The sequence below is a fragment of the Mus caroli genome, unplaced genomic scaffold (genome assembly GCF_978045245.1).
Source record: "Mus caroli unplaced genomic scaffold, Mus_caroli_1 scaffold_16, whole genome shotgun sequence".
NCBI classification, from domain to species: domain Eukaryota; kingdom Metazoa; phylum Chordata; class Mammalia; order Rodentia; family Muridae; genus Mus; species Mus caroli.
In genome coordinates this window covers 67841456-67865792 of record NW_028227271.1, presented here as the reverse complement: position 1 = coordinate 67865792, position 24337 = coordinate 67841456, and the positions used below count along the sequence as shown (strand labels likewise).

Below are 24337 nucleotides of genomic sequence, written 5' to 3'. Positions count from 1 at the left end.
CCACACCACCTCACCTCACCTCACTCCGCAAGACAGGGTCTCGCTATATAGCTCTAGCTGTCCTGGAACTTTCTCTGTAGACCAGGCTGGCTTGGAACTCACAGAGATCTACCTGCCTCCAGAATATGACTAAAGGCACGCACCATGTTACCTAGCTGAATTTTCCAGCACCTGAACACCAGATGGGCACTCGGAAATTCAGCTCAATGCTGGGATGATTTGCCTTGCATTCATATAAGACACTATGAGTTAAGTCTCAGCACAACAAGCTTGCCCTACTGCAGGCACCTGGGAAGTTCAGGCTGCCCATCTTTCTTCTCAGCTTATTACAAATTCTGGAGGCTCTCACGACTCACACTCGGTCTCCACAGTTTGCTTGAAGGAGTTGAGGAGTCTGAGGAAACACTCTCCTTACTATTGCCAGCATATTATAAAGGAGATGTCCAGGAAAGAGCTAGATGGAAGAGACACTTAGGGCAAGGTTTGTGGGGTCTCTGTCATCTCAGCACCTCCATGTCTTCATTGTCCTGGAAGTTCTCTCAACTCCACTGTTTTGGGGTGTCTTGTGGTGATTCGTCTATCCCTAGCTATCATGTGACCTTGTGTAAATCTGGCCTGATCGCTTCCCTCTCTATACCTCATTCCTTCAGCTCTACAGTAAGGAGAATAATGCCATCCACCTCAGAGGATATGGTAAGGGCTCAGGAGGAGATGCTGGAGAAAATCATCACAGACACTCAGTTGCCACAATTATTGCGTTTCTGTTGTTAGAGGTAGGACTGAGGAGAAAGTCACATTGGTTTCACTTAGTGGTGACAGATATTAAATAAAGGAGTCACGAAAGCTCCGGCATCTCAGTTGGTATCGTTCTTATCTGGAAGGCACAAAGCTCCAGGCTTGATCTGCGGCATCTCAGAGACTGTACAGTGGAGAAGTCTGTTCCTGAGGTAGTTAATCCAAGAAAGCACAGTCATGACTTCACATCTGCCACATTTCTGCTACTTCCACAATGCACCCTATCATTTCACTGCTGGGGAAATGGAAGACCCGTGGCTTTTGGAAAAGGGAGCCCTGTGGCTTCCTGGTGTCCCCAACAATAACCCAGTAGGGCAAACTGCCTAAATAAGGAAGTTGCATTTGGTTCCCAGGGCACAGACGCCTCCTCGGCCTCCTTTGTCCTCTAACCCACTTCTCATGGCTCCTAGGCATGCTGAGGTTTGTCAAGCAGGAACATGAAGCGGTCCTCAGTCTATAGACTCTAGCTTTGCCTTTTCAAAATCCCTTTGATTCCGTACACATGGAACAAAAATCCAGGGCTTGGTCAGTTGGGGAGTGAATCCTGGATACACAAGCCAGAAACACTCAGCAGCACAAAGGGTCAGAGGCTCTGTGGGTTTGGATCCAGGTCTTCTGCTTACTAGGAGCAGGTCAACCCAAGATGAACCTCTTTCCTCACAGACTGAGAAATAAGAGGGCACCCAGAGCCTGGCGCACCAAGCATAGGGTCAAATCCAATTTACTTGTGCAGACGGGGAACAAAACTTGCCCTCGATGGAACCTTTCTCATGCTCTCCCCCTGCTCCTGAGCCCTGAAAGGATCACGTGACTGCTTGGTGTTAAACCCAAGAGGCAGCAGGCACCACACTTATCAAATATCCAGGCAGCAAAACTGCCTCGTGCCTGCATGGTGGGCTTCTCCGCCATCTGGCAGACCCCACACTCCTGCTTATCTCGGCTCTTCAGTCTCCCAGCAGCTCAGTGAGGCAACCTCGTTGCGAGAGCTCAGCAGTCCCTCCTTTTCTGCACTGATGGCATCCGTGTGTTGCAGATCACACCATCACCTGGCTCCTGTGGGCGGTCAGCCTGAGCACTGGGTACAGTGAGACTCAGACCCACACTCCATGGGAACCAACTACTGATTTCCTTTTAAGTGCCAGCCCTGAGCCCCACAAAGAATCCTCGAGAACCTTTGTTTGTGGTTCTTATACCCGATGAGAGGGGTAGCTAGAGAATGTATACTCTCCCTCATGCCCACTCTGGAAACCTTCAAGACCAGCTTAGACATCACCTTTTTAGAACACCTTCCCAACTGTGATGGTTTGTACATGCTTGGCCCAGGAGGAGGCACTATAAGGAGGTGTGGCCTTGTTGGAGTAGGTGTGTCACTGTGGATGTGGGTTTTAATACCCTAGTCCTAGCTGCCGGAAAGTGAGCATTCTGCTAGTGGCCTTCGGATGAAGATATAGGACCCTCAGGTCCTCTTGCACCATGCCAGCCTGGAGATTTTTCTGTCACCCCAAGTGAGCAGAGTCCACGAGCCATCCTGAGCATCCTTTACTGGTGCCTCTGTGTCTCTAGAGAAGGGCTGGTGGACAGCCACCCCTTAATACATATTGGTTTAATGTAGAAGATATGAGATAAAGCAAGACATGGTGCATAACAGGACAACTTTCCCAGCTCAAACTTAATTTCCTTTCCAAATTTTTAATATAAACCTCTCTTAAAGACAACTTCAAGGCATTGGGGACTTAGCTCAGTGGCAGACTGTTGCCTAGCAAGCACCTAGGTTCAGACCTCAGCTCTGAAAAAGGGGAAGGGCTGGGGTAGGGGCAGGCACATTTAGGAGGAAGATACCTCTGCCTCGTGCTCCTTCTGGAGTTAAGGTGAAAACATCAAAAGGAAAAGTCATCTTTGAAAATTGTCAAAGAGTCCCAGGCCTGAGCCCAGGACAGTCTGAGAGTGTTCAGCGTAGTAGAATGGTACGTAGTAGCCATGATACCTGAAGCAGAGGATGCAATCCATTCTACTTAAGCCATCTCAGGGTTCAGCCAAGCACCGCTCAGGGACCATCACAAGAGGTAAGTGTCACTTTGTGATCACTAAAAACTGCCTTCCAGCAGGATCCGGAAAAGGAAACGGGCCAGGCTTCAGTCACAAGGGTGCTGACCCCCTACTGAGCACTGTGCCTCCAGTGAATGCCAGACAGCTTTGGTTTAACCCTCAAAGCAACCCCAAGAGGCAGGTTTCAGCTGCAGAAACCATACATAAAGAGGCTAAGCAAACCCAGTGTTGTTGCCATCGTGATCCCAGCAGTTGGGGGGCAGAAGCAAGAAGATTGCAAGTTCAAGTGAGCACTGTCTCAAAGAATAGGAAAGGAGAGTGGGGACTGGGAAGTGGAGTGAATGGGATGGAGAAAGCAAGAGAAGAAGGGAGGGAAAAGGGAAGGGGGAGGGAGGGTAACGGGAAGGGGAGAAGAAGAGTCTAAATGTATCGCCCAGAGTCACAGAAATTAAAATCTAACCATCAGAGCCTGCCTCCTGAGCCAGATTCACAGTCACCAGGCTGGGTCTGGGGCTGCTGACTGCAGTGGACAGAAGCTGCTGGGTCCCTGAGAGACACTGTGGCTTATGCATTGCTGCTAGACAGACCAGACTGCACTAATCTTAGGACAGAGCATTAATGAGAAAAGGCTCAGAAATGAGAAGCAAGATCCAGAATTAACCCACTCCAGTGACTCAGTGATAGCCTCCTTCTAGCAGCACGCACAGCGAGCTGCAGAGACGGGGCCGATGAGCTGACAAGAACTGGGCTGTGACCAATCAAAAGAAATGCAAGGGAGGAAAAGAATGGCCAACACATGGCACACACGTGCAGAGGAAGCAGGAGGCCCCGTGCACATAAGGACAGTGGTGGAGATGACATGTCTCCATATGAAGACAGAGAGCAGAGAGAGGCTCCGGCTGAGAGGTTGGGGAATTAACATAAATGTGAGCTGGTAACGCTCAGTGGGAGACAAGCACGAAGCCGGGACAGACATCAGAGCTCAGAAGAGAGACAGCACAAAGGACAGTCGCTGGGCAAAGCTCTCCTAGAACATTTGGGAAATCAAAGTACTAAAGATCCAGAATCAGGAAAAAAAAAAAAACTTTAAAGTTCCTGGAAGAACTAAACACAAAAACAAAATTCTACAACACTAATAACTCATAAGAGATATTTTCTGAATGCAGGAAGGCAAAAGCTGTAATGTACCCTCAAGTTTATGTTTATACGTGCTAACATACAGTGAGCTCCAACAGGTCATCATGAAGAAAGAAAAAGAGTTCTTAAAAATCAAACCACTATACCGTGGTCGGGCCTCGAGCCGTTTCTCTGTTTGACTAGGCCAGTTAACACATGCACAGAGGTGGATCCTTGTGTTTGTAAAGCTTCCTCAAGTCTTTGTGATTCTGGTCAAGGTATTATTATTCCTCTCCCTCTTAGGGATCGATGCTATGGTCTGGAGCTGACAAGAGGCCCTGGCAGGCCCGTGGTTTAAACGTTTGCTTCCCACCTGGGGGCCCTGTTTCAGGAGGGTGTGGACCCTTTAGGAATTTACCTACCAGCTCTGGTTCCGCTGCTGTGCTCTCTGCTCTCTGTCTGCAGTGGTAAGAGCAGCACAGTCTCCTGATGCTGAGCCCTCCCTACCTCGATGGACAGAAACCCTCTCCTGAGCCAATAAAAGCAGTTTGTCCTTGTTTCTGTCAGGTATTCTGGTCATAGCAGTGTGAAAGTGATTAATACAGAGTCTGATCCAATAATGATTTACTTACTGTGTAATTCTATTCTCTTTCTGGTCAGTTAGGATCCCAAGTACAGGCACAAAAATGCTTGCACACATACAAAGGAGCGAAAGGTTTCCTAAGCAAATGGCTTACCAAAGTTTCAGCCTACACCGTGAGGGACTTGTGGTTCCTTTGAGAGTCCCTGGAAAAGGGTTGCCTTAGGCCACATGGTTCAGGCTGGATCTTGTCCATGAACATTAAAGTTAGAAAGACAGACAGGCAGCAGCCCGCATGGCCTGTTGCCCCATGTCTGCACCACAGTGCTTTTGGAGACCTTGGCTACAGCTGTTGGGTCTCATCTCAGTACGGGGATCCAAGTACTAAAACTTCAGCTCATTCTCTTCCTTTCTTGGGACCAGCGTGGGCATCCGAGGCCCTTAGGCTACAGAACAAGGTATCGGCTTAAGCTGTAAACCAAAATCTGAGACGCACTTCACCTCCCCTGTAGGATTCAAACAGGAAGCAGCCTCCAGACTACTAGAAAGGAAACCACTTTACCCAAGTTCTGAAATGCATGTGCGCCTGGGAAACAGACTGACTGCAGAGGGTGACAGCTTCAGTAAGGAAAACAAGCTTACCAGCTGCACCAGTGTTAAGAACTCAGAGAAGACATCACTCCTTGTCACTCGGGGATCCGCAGTTACTGAAAGATATGGGAAGCAGACCAGGTGAGCACAGGCTGAGGTCTGTTCACTGCATCTCCCAGGAACTCTGAGATCTTGCCCTAGAAGTGTGGCCCTCCAGGATGCAAGACAATTGACAGTCTGCCCCCTTGAGGTGGCCTTGGCAATAGGAGCCCATCAAGCCAACTCAGGAACCCCACTCTTCTCCAGCCACCCACTCTGCTCAGAAGTCACCTTGTTACCCTCGGGGATAACAACGAAACTATCACAAGAAGCCAAAACATATCTCTGGCTGACTCTAGAGAGTCAGTTTCATGAGACATTTGGTAATCTGAACATTTTAAGTCTTCCCGAAGACCCAATTGAGTTTTTCATCACATGGTAGGAGCTCTCTGCTAACAACACAAGAATTGGTCCACCTTACACTGCATAGTTGAGCACCATTTGTCAGAACTCCATAGAGAGAAATGCACCAAAAACCTGGTGGTGTGCCGTAGTTTCTTGCTGCTTCTGCAGATTCGAGCTGATTGACAGAGTGATGCCAGCTGAGACAGACTCACATGCAAGGCAAGACTCGTGGAGGACATGTGATGTTTGGAGGGAGTATAAAAAGGACTCGGCGGACAGTGACAGAGGCTGAGCTAGGCTTGCTTGCATAGCTAAACGCTTGTTAATCTTAAGTCTTCACTGACCTTCTCTTCTCTGAGAGAGAAGCCTAGAACTTTTCCCTTTGGCCCTGGTCCCTCCTGCTGACTTGTGCTGAGGCTGAGGCCTGGCTGTCTCTGCTAAGTAGTGCCACTGCTCCCGATTCGTGTTTGCTATCCCAACTCTGCCGAACTGGACTGCTGGTGTATCTGTGAAATGTTTGCGAGTGGATCAAGCCGTGGTCGCTGACCTGTGAACTGAACTGCCAATTTCCAGACAACGCAGACAGGAGTTGCTCCAAATAACCTTTTTGAACAGGTCTACTTCTCCCGTATCCTTTCTTTCCCACAACCTCTGGTGGGTAGTGGGCTAGAAGGGAGGTTAAAGCATTTAAGAACCATCATTAAAAATAGGGTTTGAAAATTTAAAGTCACAGACAGACATTACTGCCAATGGACATGAAGTCTCCTGTCGGGATAATGGAAAAACTCTAAAACTAGATAGTGGTGATGGTTTGACGGCTTTTGTGATGAGGAACTTACACTGCAATAAAGCTATAAAACAGAGTTCAAGCACATACCATTTTGCAGGTAGCGTTCCAACTGGTCCCTCCTCTCTTCAGCCATAGCAGTAGTCATTGCCAGATAGTACTTGGGTGGGAAAGGGGGCAGGCAGTTTCCAAACACCCGTCTCAGCTGAAAAGTGCCAAGACACAGCCACTGTGAGACACTAATGCAGAATTGGTGAGACACAAAGCCCTGTCTTAGAGCACTTTATTTAAACAAAAACATAAAATTAACCTTGTGGGTAGCCAAAGGAAGGGAAAGAGGCCGTGAGCATCTTTCAGAAGACTGTCTTCGAGGGTGTGTGCCCCGCAGCAGCCCAGAGCACTAACTCCAGTCTTGCTTTGGGGAAGCCAAAGATTGCCACTCATGACATGCATTTCCTTACATTTTATATAGGAAAGATCAGAGATTATAGTCAGATGATTATTTTTTGAATTATCTCACTTTGTATTCCTGGCTGTTCTGGGACTTGCTAGACCAGGCTGGCTTCAAACTCATAAGGATACTCCTTAGATGCCTTCTAAGTCAGATTAAAGCTGTGTGCCACCATTCTTGGCTCCTTTTACTCTAATTAAGGTGGCACCTAAACTTAAATTGTGCCTTCTGTGTCATTTCTATGGGGTGGTGCTAATCACAGAAGTCCTATAAGGCCGGCATAAAGTCCAGGCAGCCCCATTTCCTCCTCCGACTAGAGACCTGAACACTACAGTGACAATCGCTTTCATAGAAAATAAATAAAAATTATTTATTGTTTTAGTAAAGGAAACCACTCAGGTGTCAGTGCTGCACCTGGGAGGCAAAGGGGCTGAAACCTGACTGTGACCAGAGCCCCTGGCTTAAAGACTGAAACCAGCTGAAACCAGCTCAAGGGAAAAGAGGCCACAAACAGACAAGACCTTAAACTTCTATTTCGTTTTAGTCGCCTTGGCCATGATCACTGTGTGTATCTGACAGTTCACGGAATCCCTAACTTCAAAGCACATGGAGAACCTGATCACTTCTCTCCCCTGCAGTAACCACTGAGCCGGGACAAGCTACCACCTTCTAGATCCTGGGTTATGAGAGCAGCCTTCTAAGTTGTCTCTCTGCTTCTCTGAGTGGCCTCCTATCTATTTCTAACTCAGAGCATCTCGAGTAATACTTCAAAAATGTAAGTGGAATCCTCACACTGCCTTGCTCAAAATCCTCCATGGCACCTCACCACCCAGGTCAAAGGCAGAATCCTTCCAAGGACCTAGAACTTGTGTGGTGCAATTTACTACAAATGATGGTTTCCACAATTCCATAACTATGGCTTTTGTGGAGAAGGACATGTAAGTAAATTTATACTTAAATTTCTTAAATGAGATTAAAAAAATTAAATTAGTTTCTAAGTCATACAAGCCACAGTCCAAGTGTTTGATGGACAGGGATATGTGGCAAGTTGCTATTGGACAGAGCATGTATACAGCATCTCCATTGGCACAGACATTTCTACCGGCCAAAAGTTGGTCTGAGTATGGAAAGGTTACAAACTGTCTGACTATGAACGAATCATGGCTTCCTGCTGCTTACTGCTTGGCTGTTGTTCAATTCCTAGAGAACCCATATTTGATGCCAGCATTTATTTTTGTGATTTAAATTTTAAAAGTTTATCCTGCAGAGAATACACAATATTATTGCCACGTTAGAAGACAGTTTGGGAACCAGGCATAGTGGCGCACGCCTTTAATCCCAGCACTCAGGAGTCAGAGGAAGGTGGGTTTCTGAGTTCGAGGCCAGTCTGGTCTACAAAGTGAGTTCCAGGACAGCCAGGGCTACACAGAGAAACCCTGTCTCGAAAAACCAAAAAAAAAAAAAAAAGACAGTTGGGTCATTTCTTACAGTGTTAAGCATAGTCTTACTATAGAATCCATCAGTCACACTTGAAACAATTTACTCAACACATTTAAAGACTACATACACATAAAAATCACATGTGCTCAGCTGTTAAGAACACTCGCTGTTCTTCCAGAGGACTGAGTTCATTTCCTAGCATCACATTAGACAGGTCACAAGTTCCTGTACCTCCAGTATCAGGGGCTCTGACGGCCTCTTCTGGCCTCCAAGGGCACATGCACACAAATGCACACTCACACACATGCACAAACAAGAAAATACGTCTTTAAAAAAATATGCTTGTAACTGGGTAGTGGGGCATAGACTTTTAATCCCAGCACTCAGGAGGCAGAGGCAGGTGGATCTCTGAGTTCAAGGCCAGTCTGGTTTACAGTATGAGCAAGTGCCAAGACAGCCAGGGCTACACAAAGAAATCGTGTCTCAAAAAAACAAACAAATAAACCCCCAAAATTGCTTTATCTGGAACCCTGCAAAGATGCCCTTCAAACTATGAATGGATAAATGGTGATCTCCTTCCTACAATAGAATATTGCTCATCAATGAAAAGAAGTAATCTAGCCACAAAAAGACTCAGATGAACCTCAATGCATGTTACAAATGAAAGAAGCCAGTCTGAAAAAGTCTGAATTCCATTATGGGGCCATCTGAAAGGGGCAAAAATATCAATAGAATAAAATGGTCCCTTGTCACCAGAGCTGTGGGACAGAGGAGTAGTGAACAGGTAAAGCACACGTTTTAGAGCAAAAAACGCATCCTGTGGCAGCGCATACCACACTCATCCAGGCAAGCTAAACTTTATAGCACGAGCTTGGCATATGCACATATTCTAGAACCATTTAGGTAGCCTGGAGAATCTCAGGGTGGAACACAGCACTCTTGCTGCACTACAAACACACCATACCACTTCAATGGAAGGAGTGGGGGTGGGGGGAGAGCAATACATAAGACAGGACAGAAGTGTGTAGGGTCCACAAGAGAAATGCACAAAAATCCACTGCACATAAGCACTGCACTGTTGATGAAGCTGTTCTCCAGGGGCGTGTGAGTTAATTCTCACGCTACTGTGCAGCATACGGACTCAAGCAATGCAATAGGTGAGGGGCAGGGTCCGGGCCAGGTTTCTCGCTGCAGGAGTGAATTTATAGATAAGAGCAGGAGGCTAGAAGTGTAAACGCTTCACTATGAACTCCTGTTTAGTGTAATAAAGATACAAATGGTGCATGATTGGATGTGCAATGTCCCCCAGTGGCACCTGTACTTGAGCTGGTGGTATTTTCTATGTCATCTGGGTGCAGGGTCTGGTCGGCAGCAGTAGGTCACTAGGAATGGGCACTGAGGGTTAGACACACTGTGGCTCAGGCCTGCAATGGCTCATGTGAAAAGCCTTGGCTGCATGCTCTCATCATCGTGAATGTCCTCACTCCATGATGGGTTATGCCCTATGAAACTAGGAGCCATAATAAGCCCTGCCTTGCTTCAGTTGTTTCTGTCTGAACTTTATGGCAGCAGTAAGAGAAGGAGCTAATGGGAAGGGACAGTGGTAGAAACCTGGGTAGGAAAGCCTGGGCTACTGCACATGGTGCCTCCTTCCTAGCTCTGCAGGGAGGCTTGGAAGCAACACTGTAGCGGCAGTGAGCACACCTGCACACAGATCCGAGTTTCACTCCTCACTGAAAGCCACCACAGATTCATGGAGAAATTCCTGTTCTAAGACAGAGCCTGGACCACCTTGGAGCAGAAAGTATGGACGTGTTCAATAGCTGAGCGTAAAAGAGACATGGAAGCCACATGAGCCACTCCTGTGGCCACAGCTCAGACAACCGGATCAATAAAACAAAGCAGCATTGATGTATATTCCAAACCATGAATAGCCTGCATTCCATGATGATCTAACTAAACCCTGAATAAATGAATAGGAGAGAACAGGCAGGTGTCTTGTGTAGAAGAATTCCAGACAATGTGTGTGACCAGGAAACATAAACATCCATTGCTTAACTTAAGGATACATTGTGCACAGAGACATCCTTCCAAAGAGTACTGGGGGAGCAGGGGAGGGGGGCAGGGAGGATGGGGGTGCTTTGTATGGGAAGACCAGATGGATGCCTCCTCAGCCATGAGATGGGCAACATCAGCAGTGAGAGCCTTAGCCTGGCAGACGCCTGAGGCAATGTGGGTAGAATGTGCTTCAGTTACCCCTGGAGTCCTCACTCTCAAACCCCACTGCTCACTCTTTATCAGATGGAAACAAAGTCTCCAAATAGAAGGACATCCACAGATCTGACCAGCAGCCCTCTAAGCTGTCAGGGTCATTAAAAACACAGAGAGCCGGGCGTGGTGGCTCACGCCTTTAATCCCAGCACTCGGGAGGCAGAGGCAGGCGGATTTCTGAGTTCGAGGCCAGCCTGGTCTACAGAGTGAGTGCCAGAGCTACACAAAGAAACCCTGTCTCAGGAAAAAAAAAAAAAAAAAAAAAAAAAAAAAAAAACACAGAGAATCCAAAGAACTGCCATCGTCAGAGAGTTAAAGGGATCATGACCACGGGGTGGAGTGCTCCCTGGTCCTGGACAGAAACTGGATATCAGATATAAACTAGACAAATCAGAATAAGTTATGGATGCAGTTGATAACAGTGCATCTTTGCTGACTGGATCAGTTTAACAAGTGTACACACTAAAGGTGGTGTTAACATAGAGGATGCCAGGCTGGAGAAATGCCTCAGCAGTTCAGAGCACTGGCTGTTCATCCAGAGAGCCTGGGTTCGATTCCAATCACCCACATGGTAGCTTATAACTGTCTACATCTCCATTTTCAAAGAATCTGAGGTCCTTTTCTGAAACCTGAGGGTGGAGCACACACGTGAAACACACGCAGCAGGCAAAGCATGCACATGTGTTTAAAACATGTAAAACATAAAGCTTTGAAATGGTTTAAAGAAGAGAGGAAACTGAATGCCTGGTGTGTGGAAACTGTGGTACATTTTTTTTTATAAACTAAGACTGTTACTACAAAAATTAAGCTTATTTAAAAAAAAACAAAACAAAAACAAAAACACCCTGATGTTCTGGATTCTCTCCAGAAAATGAGAAGATCTTGAAGTGACAGGGTCACATTCTCAGGCAATTATCAATTGAGAGGCAGCATAACAGCTCCCATCATGCCCCACTGCCTCTCACCCCTGTAGACCCAGCTCTCATCTGATCCTGGTATCAAATATTCTCACAGCAATTGTGTATCCTTTAAACTCAAGGAAATGTCCCTGCCATGCCAAAGACTCAAAAGACTGCCGCCATCAGCTAGCTGCTCCACCAACCGGGACACTGACTCAGCACCTCTGTTGCTGCCATTCACTGAAGCAGAAATTTGTCTTCTTGGCATGCAACTGTGTCTTGGTTAGTTGACAGCTCATCAAGTGATGCCAAAAATGGAATTATCTTCCATCGTGTACATAACTGTCACAGACATTAGACCCTAATCGACTCTAGTCACAGCAGCCTTCAGACAACAGGGCTGCCTGAGTCACCCATCTGTCTGAATCTACGGGACCCACCCCCGCCACCCCCCTGAGGTCAGGAGGTGGGAAAAGTCAGCATGGTGGAGAATCTAGGGCCTGACATGGAGCAGAATACCACCCAGCAGGTTTTACAGCAAGGACAGGTTCCTCAAGAAATCTGTGGAAGGAAGTCTGGGGCAGGGGTGGGGGGATGGGAAATATTCAGTGAGTTGAGTAAATTCTGCCAAAAGTCAACCTTCATCTCCATGGTCCAATTTTACCAGCACAGGCCTCTCACCGGTCTCAGGTGGATTTGCCTGTTGCAGTCACTAGCATCCCAAGACTTGGAGAGTTCACCTCAGACTCATCAAAGCCTCCATGAAAGACCTCAGAAGGGAAACTTGGTTCCCCTACTCCGTTACTGTTTGAGGGGTTTTGTTTTGTTTTTGTTTGTTTTCTAGACTGGCCTAGAACTCAATACGTAGCTGAGGATGATCTTGAACTATGCCTGCTTCACAAAAACTGGGGATCAAACCCAGGGCTTCAAATGTGCTGGGCAAGTGATCTACCTGCTGAGTGGGTGCATCCTCAACCTGGTGTGTGTGTGGCGGGGGGGCGTGCGTGTGCATGTGCATATTTATATGAGAGAGAGAGAGAATACTGTGAGTGACTGTGTGACTGTGTTGTGTGACTGTGTGTATGTGACTCTGTGTGTGTGTGTGTGTGTCCTCTCCAAGTCTGGCAAAAGTTGCCAAGGGTTTTTCCAGATCCTTCTCTGCCAGTTTTTTTTTTTTTCTTCTTCTTCTTCTTTTCTTTTACTTTTGTTCTGCTCTGAGACAGGGGTTTCTCTGTAGAGACCTGGCTACCCTGGGACTCTCTGTAGACTAGGCTGGACTCAGAAATCCCCATTTCTCTCTGCCTCTCTAGTACTAGAATTACAGGTGTGGGCCACCACAGCCTGCTTCCTCCCCTCCCCCTCCCCCTCCCCCCTCCCCCTCCTCCTCTTTCTGGTGGAAGTGGAATGGTCCCAAAATCCTTTTAATTTTTTATAATTCCACTTATTTGATTGTGGAGTGGGAGCTCATGCGTGAGGTCAGAGGACAACTCGAAAGAGTTAGTGATTTTCTACATGAGTTCCTGGAATTGAACTCAAGTTAACAGGCTTTGCAGCAAGTGCCGCTGAGCCATCTTGCTAGCCCCAAATTCTTATTAGTCTGACCAAATATAAGGTACCATAAAAAAGGAAAGGCTGTGTATACTTAAGAGGGGGGGTATAAAAGTCCTTGCCAGTTTATTTCCTTATAAGCTCTGTGTGACACTATATGTGTATTATGTTAAATAAAGGTTATAACTTTGCTAACAAGGGATTTGGCTGTAGGATTGAATTTAACCAGGCACAGAGGCACACACACCTTTAATCCCAGCCCTTGGGAGGCAGAGTCAGATCTCTCATAGTGAGGTCCAGGACAGGCAGAACTACATAGTAAGACTGTTTCAAAAAAAATTTAAAGAATTGACTTTCTATCCCACGTATTGGACACCTGTAGGAATAAGGAGTTCCTGTCCAGGTGGCACATTCCTGAGTTCTTGTCAGCCAGGATAATTCATAAAAGGCTGAGTCTGGCAAAAAGAAGGGTCTCTGTGAGGTGCCATGTGACCTGTGCTCTCTGACAGCATCAGCTGCAGCCCTGTCCCCAGCAAAACCCCCTCAAGGGCTGCAGCTGACCCTCTGATGTTGAACCCTGGTAACGTCTGCTGTGTGAACTCTCTGGCTGACTCAGCTCTCCGCCTTTAGATAAATACAGTCAGTTTAACTGACGCCCCTGTGATTTGCCTGGGATACTTTCCCCAGCTCTGAAGAAGCCTGTGAAGGCAATGTCAGCTTGTGGGGGCCCCAGGTTGCACAGGGAGCATCAGCAAGAGGGGAACTCCAAAAGCCTCACAGACCATTGCCTGCTCCCCCTGCCAGGTGCCGGCCTCCCCAGCTCCCCCATCATTCTGAGCTAATCTGGTTTTCCTATCCACCTCACACTCTTTTCTTTTAGGTCTGAGACAAGTCTATGTAGCCCAGGCTGGTCTTCATTTCTCTATCCCCCACCTCAGTCTTCCATGGGCTAGGACTACAGGAATGTGCCACCCTGTCTGACTTTTATCTTCTTCCTCTTTGCTTATTTACACCCCCTGTTCCTATCTGCCACTGTCACATCCTCTGCTTGGAAGACAGCTCCTGGACCAATCTCTTCCCAAGCCCCAGTCAGTCTCCCAGAAACCCTCCTAGATTGCATAAGATACTTTTGAGTCTTGTGACACTTTCTGACTGCCACAAGCCAATCTGCATTGATGTAGCTCATGAGTCTTGGGTTTGCTAACAAAGGGACTTGGAGAAGTGGGCCAGATGAGACCATGTTAGAACTAGAAGCTGTACAAAGGACACTGGTCCCAGTTGACTCTACTCTGGGATAGATCTGAGGGCTCTGAGCACAAGAGGCTAGAGGAAGGCTATTACTCTGCAACTGGTCATTATGGTCTTGTTCATTTTATAAGGCTGACCTGATGTTGAAGATGTTGGTATAGGAGATAGCTCTGGGATTTAAAGAGTGCCTATAGTTCACAAATCAGGAGCCTGTAGCCAGCCCTCCTCCTCTTCTACTACTACTACTACCACCACCACCACCACCACCACACCCACACACACAGTCCAATGTCTTTCAGAGTAACACAATCCAAGCCCTTGGACTCACCTGTTCATCCCAGCGGTGCAGCTGGCTGTAGCGTACTTTGCAGAAGAGGAACCCATCCAAGTACACGGAGTACAACTGAAAGCACAGACACCCGCCTGTTACCCTAGGCGAGGATAAGGACTGGGGGAGGAGGTGCGCAGGGTCACCGATCCCCTCCCCACCCAACTGACCCCGGGCCCCAGACGCACCACGTAGCGGCCCCCCAGCGCGTCTGGCCGCTGCTGGGACACCGGGATGCAGAAGTGCATCTTCATGGCTCTGGCGATGACCAGGGACAGCGTGGAGAACAGGACCTGCCACCTAGAGTCTGGGCTGGGTCCTGAGCTCCTACTCCTGCCTTGAGTCTGAGGGTGGGCGGGGTCTGCGCCTGGTTCCGCCCCGCCCCGCCCCCTCCACTGAACCTCAGCCTGATTCTCAGGCTGGACTAGAGACGTGCGCGCACACAATCAGGGTTCAGAGGGACCCCAGGGATGCCAGATCTCAGGCCAGGGTCACCCTGGAGGCCAGAGGCTGGAATTTTAGAGACTTTTTGAGGAGGAAAACGTGCCTCTGTGGGGCAGGGAGGGAGGGACAGTGTAGAATTCTTTTACAAAGGGCTCAGCCCACAAAAGATAAGAATCCCGTCTCTAGCGACATGAACATTTTATACAGCTGCCAGAGAGTCACTGATCTTACCCTGCCTCAAATCATCAGAGCCAGGCAGCTTGCCTAAGGAAACAGAGCTTCTCCAGGGGCCGCTTCAGGGGCCAGGTCTCGTGTCTGTGACCAACAGAATGTCCACTTCCAGAGTGAGGGGGATGAGGTGGCGTTCAGATCGGTCTCATACCGGATCTCCTGGCATTTTCTACAGAGGGTGCCTTGATGATTTGGGAGTTTCCCATCACCCCAACTCTGGCTACAGTATACTGTGGATTAAGATTAGAAAGGGGGGAAGGAGGTATACCTTGGAAGTATCCTATCACGGGGGCATTAGGCTCAGGGTTTTGTTTATTTCTTGTTTTGCTTTGTCTTAACCTTTTTTAAATGTATCATGGTGTGCAGTCCATATGTAACACTGCTTTGATGGTTTATTGTTGCTGCTTTTGTACATATGATTTTTATTTATTTATTTTTGATTGGATGTGGTTTGTTGTCTTATTCTTGTTTTTTAAGTCTTCTCTCATTATAGGAAATTTAAAACATGGATGTGGCCTGGGTCTCTCTTACCTGGGGAAGCCCTGTTCTTGAGTAGATACCGCTCTCCATGGCTGGGTTCTTAGGAATCTTTGTTCCCAGGATCTTTCACCGACTTCTTGGTTTTTCACTGTTTATTGATTAATTCTATTAACTTGTGAATATGGTTAAAATTGATTGTGTACTTGGTGGGATTTAGAATCACCTAGGAGCTAAACCTCTGGGTACATCTGTGAGTTGTCTGTCAACAGACTGAGCGGCACCTCCGACAGGGGACGGGAAGGAACGAAGAGTCAGCTTCGCACCAGCGTTATTGATCTCCTGACTGCAGAATCTGAAAGTGGTCAAGCAGGGGAAAAAGGAAGTGGTCTGACGCTCTCGCCAATGCCCAGAGACCTCCTCTTCAAGGACCACATTTGGAAACCTGGAGAAACGGGCCAGTGTAAGAGCACACTGCTCTTCTAGAGGACTTGGGTTCAATTCCCAGCACCTACATGACAGCTCACAGCGGTCTGTAACCCCAGTTCTAGGAGATCTGATGTTAATTTTTGCCTTCCTTGGGCACCGGCCATGTGCACAGCACAGACACCCATTGAGGCAAAACACTCATATACAAAAAATAATAAAAATATTTTTTAAAAATTAAAACTAATCGTATTTGTACCATCACTTTATCAACACGACTTTGGCACTTTTAAATTATGTTAAAGTTAGATTTACTCATTTGTATGGGATTTACTAGAATGTGCTGAGGCCACAAGACAACTCACAGAGCCCTGTTCTCTCCTTCTACTCTGTGAGTCCCAGGCTCAGGCCTCCCAATCCCTCCCACCTCCCTCAGCACAAGCAGCTTAGTTTACCATTTTGAATATAAGTGGAATCAGGCTGTGTGTACTGTGTGGCCCAGCTCCCTCTGCACAGCATAGTTATTTAGAGATTCCTCTAGTTCATATGCGGAGTTTGCACTTCTTTTTAAATTATTTATTTATTTATTTTTGCTTAGTGGTGTTGCATTTTATAATTTGCATCCTTTTTCATTGCTAAGTAGTATTCCGCTGCATATCTATGTCACAGAGTGTTTATCTAGCTCTACTGATATGCTCACCTGGATTACTTACATAGAGTGAGTTTGGGGCTTATCATTAATAGTTTACAAGTATTACTTTAGGCTAAATACTTCTTACAACTTTATGGAAGAATACTACTCAGTTTGTGGTGAGATTAAGTCCTCATAAGTCTAAGGTAAGTTGGGAACACAGTGGCAAGTGGTTAGTGCATTTAAAGTGTGTTCCTTAGCTTAGAGAGACAGCATGTGGTAGTGTCATGATTCAGCAGCTAAGTGCAAGCTTTCACTGCCCACAGTCTCAGGGAGGGCTGGACCATGTGCTGACAGCCAGTTATGGTGGTCAGTGTTAATTCTCAAGTTGGCAGGATCTAAAATCATCCGGGAGATGGGCCTCTGAGCATGCCTGTGGGTGTTATCCTGACTGCAGTGGTTGATTTGGGAAGGCCTGCCCACTGTGGGTGTTGCCATTCCCTAGCCAGGATCCGAGGCTGCAGAAGATGTCAGAGGTAGGCTCATGTGCATCATTCTCTGTTTCCTGAGTGTGGGTGGGATGCGATGAGCTGTTTCACACGCCTGTGACCTTGGCTTTTCCACCATCACCGACTGACCTGTCTCCTTTAAGGTGCTTTCCTCAAAATATTCTTATCACAGTAAATGGGGGACGGGGATTAAAACACTGAAAAAGTATTACTTTTTTTTTTATTATAGTATGTTTCTGCTGAATGCATATTGCTTTTCCACCATTGTAAACTTTAAAAAGTTAGCATCTTCACATTAGGTCATTAGTCACCCAGCCAAAGCCATGGCAGACAGATGCTTTTCTGCCCCCTTCTTGGGAGCTGAGGTACTGTGCATTTCAGGAACCTAACAAGGACCTGCAGCTGTCAAGGGACAAACACTCAAACCCTGAGAGGAGAATGGGAATACCAAACTAGGTCACTTGGCAAGGTATGCAGGGATGGGGGGAGCAGGCTGGGGGGAGCGGGGATGGGGGGAGCGGGGTGGGGGATGAGGAGCATGACACTATGCCTCATAGGTCTGTGATCCCTACACTCTACCTGCCGTCCCTCTGTCTCTCTGTCTATCTCTGTCTCTGTCCCTCTGCTCCACATCACCCAGCTGCTGACAGGGTTCTTGGGTGTGAGTTTGGTCTCTATTCCAACAATAGAAGATCAGAGCTCATTTGGCCTAATTTTTAAAAATAATAATAAATGAAACATTTTTGGTTTTTGCAAATAAATTAGTGAAAACCAGGAACATGTAATTTTTGGGGAATAGCATCCAGGTTTCCAGGTTACCAGGTTAAAAGCAGAGACAGGTCTCCTCCCTCCATAGCATTGCTGGGAACCACAGCAACTTCTTTCTGAGCCCTGGGGCTCTCACAAAAGGCCTTCCTTGCTGCAGAGGTCACTGTTTCTGGTTGGCTCCTGAGGATGCTCCTGGATTACAGATGCTCCACAGCATCCTGGGAAACAGGAGGAGCAGACCTCCTATCCACCTGTGGACACCCATGAAGAGGATTTTTATTCTTCAACAGAAATGAGAGTCGGGGCTGGGGTCAAGGAATTATATCTTCAGCCATACCAGGTGCATTGTAAATGACGACAACCTGCTGAACCAATGCAACCATTCAGCTATGGCATTTGTGACTTGGGTTAAATACACACAAACTGGGCACAACCGGCCTTTCTGCATCTTCAGGCAGGGAGTGGTGGGGTAAGGTGAAGGCTGGCTCCTCAGTGAGGAGCTCAGAAGGTGGCCTGGCCTTCAGCCAAGAGGGGAGAGGTGGCTGATACCGCATATATCTACTGTGTCTCTGGAATCTGGCCTGGGCTGTGGGACCCTCGGTGGACCTGCTAGATATTGTCCCAACATCTACAGTCTTACACGGAAGCAGACACAACAGTTGAGTCTAGGGACAGGAAAGTTTATCAGAGTCAGGGACTCAGAGCAGAAGTGTGAGCTGAGGTTGGCTGACAAGAGGGATGTAGATGGTGAGAGGAGCCTTGGAGAAACAGAGACAAGACTTGAAGTTGAGCTGAGCCGAACATGGCCTGATGGGACATGTCTGTAATCCTATCTAAGAAGGCTGAGGAAGGAGCCTTAACTTCAGTTCCTGGCCAGACTGGGTACATAGTGAAACCCTGTCTCAAAAATACATAAGAAAATTGAAGTACTATGTTAGTTGCTGTGGTGGTTTGAATATGTTTGGCCCATGGGAAGCAGCACTATACAGGAGGTGCAGCCATGTTGGAGGAAGTGTGTCACTGTGGGAAGGTGCTTTGAGGGCTCCCGTAGTAAAAATATCAAAAATCCCAGCCTGGGGCTTCTTTACCCCACCTCTTGTTATTGAGTTCCCCCGAAGAAAGACACGCTCAGCCTTTGTATTTGCAGTATGCCTTAGGCAGCACAATAGCGGGGCAGTTGCCTGCCCGCCATTTTGTTAGAATCCACTTCCCTGTCGATAACCTGAGTTTTACTTACTATGTTCCATTTGGGATGCTCTTAGCTCCAATTAGGCAGCACGCAGACCCACACTCTCCTCTCTCTTATGCCATGGCTGCTCTCCTTTCTCCTCTCTTTTCTCCTCTCCTGCATCTTCTTCTTCTACCCCGCATTGGCTTCTTCCTCCTCCCCTCCTCATGGTCCTCAACCCCACCTACAGCTCTTCTGCCCAGCTATTGGCTGTTGGCAGCTTTATTTACCAATCACAATGAACTGGGGGCAGGGTCACTGAGTGTCCTATGTGTGGGGTAACTAGTCTTAGGGGCCCCAAGTTCGCATTAGATACAAGCAGCATTAAGCCAACCCACTACAGGCTCAAGCTCCTCACAGTGCAGAAGACAGTCTCCTCCTTCTGGCTGCCTTTCGACCAGGAAGTGGAACTCTTGGCTCCTCCAGCAGTGTCTGCCTGCAGGCTGCCATGCTTCCCACCATGATGATAATGGACTGAACTTCTAAAATGGTAAGCCAGCCCCAATTAAATGTTGTCCTTCATGAGAGTTGTCATGGTCATGGTGTCTCTTCACAGCAGTAAAACCCTAACTAAGACAGCTGCTGGCTAGAGTTTCATTAAATGGAGACAGGAAGATCAAGAGCCAGAGTCATCCTCTGAGGCACCTCATGTTCAAAGCCAACCTGGATTGCATGCGATCATATCTCAAAACAAAACGAAAACAAAAAAATTGTTCAATAAATTTGGCTTGAGATTAGAGCAGAATTTCCAACAATTCCCGTAACAGCCCAAAACATACTTCTACCATATGCTAATTAGTGTTCTCATTGTGAACAATCAGAATTCCAAAAATGCTGATGACCTACATCCTTCAGTACCAAATGTTCAGCCGAAATTTAATTCTTTATGAAAAATAAGTTCATTTATCTTAGTATACAAATTCAGCTTCATCTTCAATAATGAAAGCTGTGTAAATATTAAATAATTATTTTAAGCAAATGTCTGGTTCGTGCAACTATTTTATACACGAATATACTTGGGGGTTCGTAAAATCTTCAGGCAAAAGGGAGAGAAAATTAAACCCCAAACCAGGTGATCTCTAAAATGCCCCTCCCCCACACTTGTATTATTTTGTGCTTATGAAGAAATTCTGATTATAAAAGATAAGGGTGCTAATCCCCTTGGGAGCACCCTAGCAGCCTCCCCAAATCTCATAAGATGGCAGGAAAAGAGAGGGCCCCTGGGGGAAAGCATTTATGGATACCTGACCTGCTAAGCTTGAGTCCACTCTAAGTGGTGTATTTTTACTGCCTCATATGTAAAGAGTAAGGGAGTTAAATAACATACCAAAGATACAGAAATCATACAAAACAATGTGTTTGCTTTGTGTGCTAACTTTTGGTGAAAGCCAAGGGCTGTACTGCTTCCAGTCAACTCCTGTAGCCCAGTCCAGTGAAGACCACTGAGAGATGACGCTATCATGCTAGGGAGTGTCTTGCCAATTCTGATCTGATTTAACCTAATTTGATGAGAAGAGAACCTTCAGAATACCATAGGAATGAGGCAAGAGCTAGAAACACACTGGAGACAGAAACAAGGCCGTGCCTACTCTCACTGATCCAGCTCTGCCCAGCACGGAGGGCAGGAATGGGGCCTCAAGGAGGGAAGTCATGGAAGGAGCATTGTCAACGTTCAGGTTTTCCTTTCGTCTTTTGGGATGTCACAAATCAGCTTTCCCTAGTTCCCTAGCTCAGCTGGCATGGTAGAGCCACTTCCCATCCCCCACCCCTACACATTCCTGGGGTGTTTATATCAGCAACAGTCCCAGTCTGAGAATCTGGTCCAGTCCTGGCCTTTTTGGTTTTGGTTTTGGTTTTGGTTTTGGTTTTGGTTTTGGTTTTGGTTTTGGTTTTGGTTTTGATTTGTTTTTTTTGTTTTTTTGTTTTTTTGAGACAGGGTTTCTCTGTGTAGCCTTGGCTGTCCTGGAACTCACTCTGTAGACCAGGCTGGCCTCCAACTCAGAAATCTGCTTGCCTCTGCCTCCCAAGTGCTGGGATTAAAAGCGTGTGCCACCACTGCCAAGCCCATTCCTGGTCTTATCGACAGCATCCAGAAAACGTGGCCATGCCCTATGAATATACCTGCAAGTGTATCTGTGCATAGTCTCTGATCTACTAGACTGTAACACCTCTATTCCTGTATTGTTGAATTTAAAAATAAATTAATGCTAATAGTGGTCAGATAAAATCCATAGGAAGCCACTGCTTACACTGAGTTCCTGTGCTAGGCCCAACTGGCAAACCAAGATGGAGTCACTCACGCTATGTTCCACTGCACTGTGAAATAACAGAGCTGCTTATCCAAACATCTGTAAAATGAGGAGAGAGGGGTAGGGAGAAGGGGATGGGGAAGAGAGAGGGAGAGGGAGGGAGAGAGGGGGAAGGAAGGAGAGAGAGAGAGGCAGACAAGCTGTGGGACTCCCACTGCTCTAGCCTTCCTGAGGAGAGTGACTGGGAAGCAACTGGTTTGCATGTGCCTACATGAATGTGCATACACACAAACACACAACAGTACACGCTAATGCACATGCAAGCACATGCATGCATAACTCAAGCACATGTTCACAGAAACAGGAACACATGCACACACATGCACACTTCCACAAAAACATGTATGCACTCAGATAATGCAAACAAGTATATATATATATATATATATATATATATATATATATACACACACACATGAACTCACACATATCAGACATGCATAGATACACATGTACTCAAACATACACATGTACAATTGGACTCTTGCATGTAGGCAAATACAACATGCCTACGTGCACATTCACATACACACATGAGCACACCCATGTATGTACATACATACACACATGTGCACACACAGAAGTTAGGAGCTTGAGTCTTTGAAGACTGCTAAGGAGAAGACACTGTAGTGCCTCCTTCAGGACTCACAAAGCATCATGAACAGAGCACCAAAATGACCAAAATGGAAAAGTGCACAGGAAGGAAGGCCACAGGCCACAGAAAAGACGGTGAGGAAGCCACAGCCCACAGAGCTGCCTGCTAGAGAATGGTGGGAATCCCAGCTCAGTGAGCATGCTCAGGGGAGACTCCAGCTAGCAGTCCTGGCCACAGGCTCCTGGGCTGAGCACAGAATCCTCCCTTGGAACCACTACCAAAGTACTCTTTTGGTAGCCCTGGAGGCATGGATGGAAGGATGCTAGAGGAAACTGTGCCCACTCTCTTAACAGAATCAAGCACAGGCCTTGCAGTGGCAAATCAGTGGACATCTGGATGATGCTGCTGCTGCTGCTGCTGCTCCTCCTCCCCCCCCCCCTCCTCCTCCCCCTCCTCCTCTTCCTCCTCTACTTCCTCTTCCTCATCTTCTTCCTCCTCTGCCTCTTCTTCTTCCTCCTCCTTCTCCTGAGTTGTGGACTCTTTTATTTTTTATGAAAACAAAGTCTGGGGAGGCCCTCTCAGTTGGGTTCTGCATAAAGCTGTGGGGAAATAATTGGACCTGCAATATTAAGATGCTAATTTACTCATGAGGGATAAGACATGGTTAGTAATTAATATCCCTTTATTGACTAAGCATTTAGAGAATGTATTTCATGACTCTGTCTAGTGCTATGCATCTTGAGGGATCCTGGTGGGAGACTGGCACTCACACTCAGGAGCTGCAGGCACAGTGGGCTCTGCCTGTGGCTTCCACGCAGTGCCCTCCTGCCTTCCTCCTCTTGGATGTGGACTACCCACCTCAGGACTTTACTTCAGTGTTTTCTGACTCCCGAACACTTGATGCATCCTTCCTCTTTCATTCCCACCTCTCCTATCCCCTAGCCAAATTATTTTCCTTCAAGATGTCTTACCCCTAAACCTAAAAAAAGTAGTTTCTCTTTATCTGATATTAAAATCATGGCGACTGGGGTTGAAGCAAATACTTCTTAGTATTTTTTAGTTTGCTGAAATTGTTTGGAGGATTTCGTACTCCATAAATTCTGTGTGTGTGTGTGTGTGTGTGTGTGTGTGTGTGAGAGAGAGAGAGAGAGAGAGAGAGAGAGAGAGAGAGAGAGAGAGAGAGAGAGAGAGAGACTCATTATGTAGCTCAGGTTGGCCCAGCAAGTACTGTAAACCAGGCTGGCCTTAAATCCTGGAGCAGGGAGGGAGGGGGGAGCAGGAAAAGGCTTTCTATACTAGAGAAAAGCCAGCAGCTCTGGGATCGTTCGTCTCCAAAGAGGATGATTGACACAGAACTTACCTGGAGCTTGCTTGAAATGAGGCAAAGCCAGACACTGGGTGAAAACTGCCCTTCACCTTGCTCATCACCCTGACTAAACCGTGAACAAACAGGACACTGGGAGTTGATTGCTCTGCTTTGCCCAGACAAGGCAGGACTCTATCCCAAGTTCCTACTCCACAGGAAAGTCTGTTGGATATTCTCGGCCTAGTGGTCAAAGCCTGGCACTGCCCTGAGACCTCTGCCCGCAGAGAAATCCCAATTTCCACAGAGAAACCAAGGAACTTGCTGTCCGTGTTAAGTCCCTGTCGTTTGTAATAGACTCGGAGCTGCTTGGTCTGAACTTCCTGCTTGCTCGGGAGGCCTTTACTCTTCTCAGCTCTCTGATGGTGTCGGGGACTAGGTAGTTACCAGCTTTGGCAGTTTAACATCAGCTAAGACTTCAGCTGCCTTCTTAGTCTCCTCAGGCTCCTTCAGCCTCACTGGAGAACCACTACCAGGTCTCCAGCAGAAAGGCATTGTGTGCCTTGTTATCAGACTCTGAAAGGAGATAAGTGGACAAAGCTAGTTCCAAAGTAACTTTTTACTATTTCACGATTTAAAGGGGTAGTGAGCTGCTTGTATTCTAATGCTAAATACTGGCTCTCAGGATGAGGTGACTGCTCATGTGCAGATAGACCCTCATCACACCTAGTGATGCTGTGTAAACCTTGCTCCCCTATTTACCTGGTCAATAGAGGGCTGGACCCTGTGATTGGGCAGTGTAAGGAGAAAGGTGGGAAGGACTTGAGGATGGATGGGGGGGGGGGCGTTGCAGGTAGAGGGAGGAGAAGAGG

The 24337-nt window shown here is 47.1% G+C and overlaps 1 protein-coding gene across 1 annotated transcript in view; it reads right to left on the bottom strand.

The window, feature by feature from the left end:
* Snx31 (sorting nexin 31) overlaps positions 1-14798 on the bottom strand; it is a 50710-nt gene extending 35912 nt beyond the window's left edge. The window contains 4 exon segments of the mRNA XM_085831673.1: positions 5180-5244; positions 6450-6564; positions 14545-14660; positions 14663-14798. Coding sequence (XP_085687799.1) covers positions 5180-5244; positions 6450-6564; positions 14545-14660; positions 14663-14798 — 432 coding nt within the window.
* Positions 14799-24337: the final 9539 nt, after the last annotated feature.